This window comes from Myotis davidii, unplaced genomic scaffold (genome assembly GCF_000327345.1).
Source record: "Myotis davidii unplaced genomic scaffold, ASM32734v1 C63603059, whole genome shotgun sequence".
NCBI classification, from domain to species: Eukaryota; Metazoa; Chordata; class Mammalia; order Chiroptera; family Vespertilionidae; genus Myotis; species Myotis davidii.
Window position 1 is genome coordinate 1 of NW_006373370.1, and position 1024 is coordinate 1024.

Sequence of the window (1024 nt, forward strand, 5' to 3'; positions counted from 1 at the left end):
CGCAGAGATGGGCGGGAGTTCCGAGGAGAACCCGGACTTTCCTATGGCCTCACTGTACGTGGGAGACCTGCACCCTGAGGTGACAGAGGCAATGCTGTACGAGAAGTTCAGCCCGGCAGGGCCTATCCTGTCAATCCGCATTTGCAGAGACAAGATCACCCGCCGCTCGTTGGGCTATGCATATGTCAACTACCAGCAACCGGTGGATGCCAAGCGGGCCCTGGAGACCCTGAACTTTGATGTCATCAAGGGCAGGCCAGTGCGCATCATGTGGTCCCAGCGGGACCCTTCGCTGCGCAAGAGCGGGGTGGGCAACGTCTTCATCAAGAACCTGGGCAAGGCCATCGACAACAAGGCGCTGTACAACATCTTCTCGGCGTTTGGCAACATCCTCTCTTGCAAAGTGGCCTGCGACGAAAAGGGGCCCAAGGGCTACGGTTTCGTGCACTTCCAGAAGCAGGAATCCGCCGAGCTGGCCATTGATACGATGAACGGCATGTTCCTGAACTACCGCAAAATTTTCGTTGGGAGATTCAAGTCCCATAAGGAACGAGAAGCTGAAAGAGGAGCTTGGGCCAGGCAGTCTGCCAGTGCTCACGTCAAGGATTTCGAGGAAGACACCGACGAGGAGGCCACCTTCCGATGAAGACATCCCAGGAGCCAGTCATCCAGCAGAGCCAAACTTTGCCTCCCACCCGGTTTACAGCCCCCTCTCTGCCCCCCCCCAACCCACCAGCAGTGTATTGTATTGAGAGTGCAGATCCATGCTTCTCTCCCCCCATCTCTCTCTTCCTTCCCTCTCTCTTCTCCCCCATCTCCTCTCTCTCTCCCTCTCCCTCTCTCTTCTCCCCCCATCCCCTCTCTCTCCCACTCCTCTCTTTCTCCCTCTCTCTCCCTCCCTGTCCTGTCTCTCTCCCTCTCTCACCTGTCTCTCCCTCTTCCTCTCTCCTGTCTCTCCTTCTCCCCATCTCTCTCCCTTTCCCTCCCTCTCTCCCTCCCTATCCTCTCTCCCTCCCTCTCTCCT

General features: G+C 57.5%; 1 protein-coding gene across 1 annotated transcript; it reads left to right on the forward strand.

The window, feature by feature from the left end:
- The first annotated feature begins 6 nt into the window (after positions 1-6).
- Positions 7-774, forward strand: LOC102757208 (polyadenylate-binding protein 1-like 2). Its single transcript, XM_006777709.2, has one exon. The coding sequence runs from the start codon at positions 8-10 to the stop codon at positions 644-646; it is 639 nt and encodes a 212-aa protein (XP_006777772.1). The 5' UTR covers position 7; the 3' UTR covers positions 647-774.
- The last annotated feature ends 250 nt before the right edge of the window (positions 775-1024 follow it).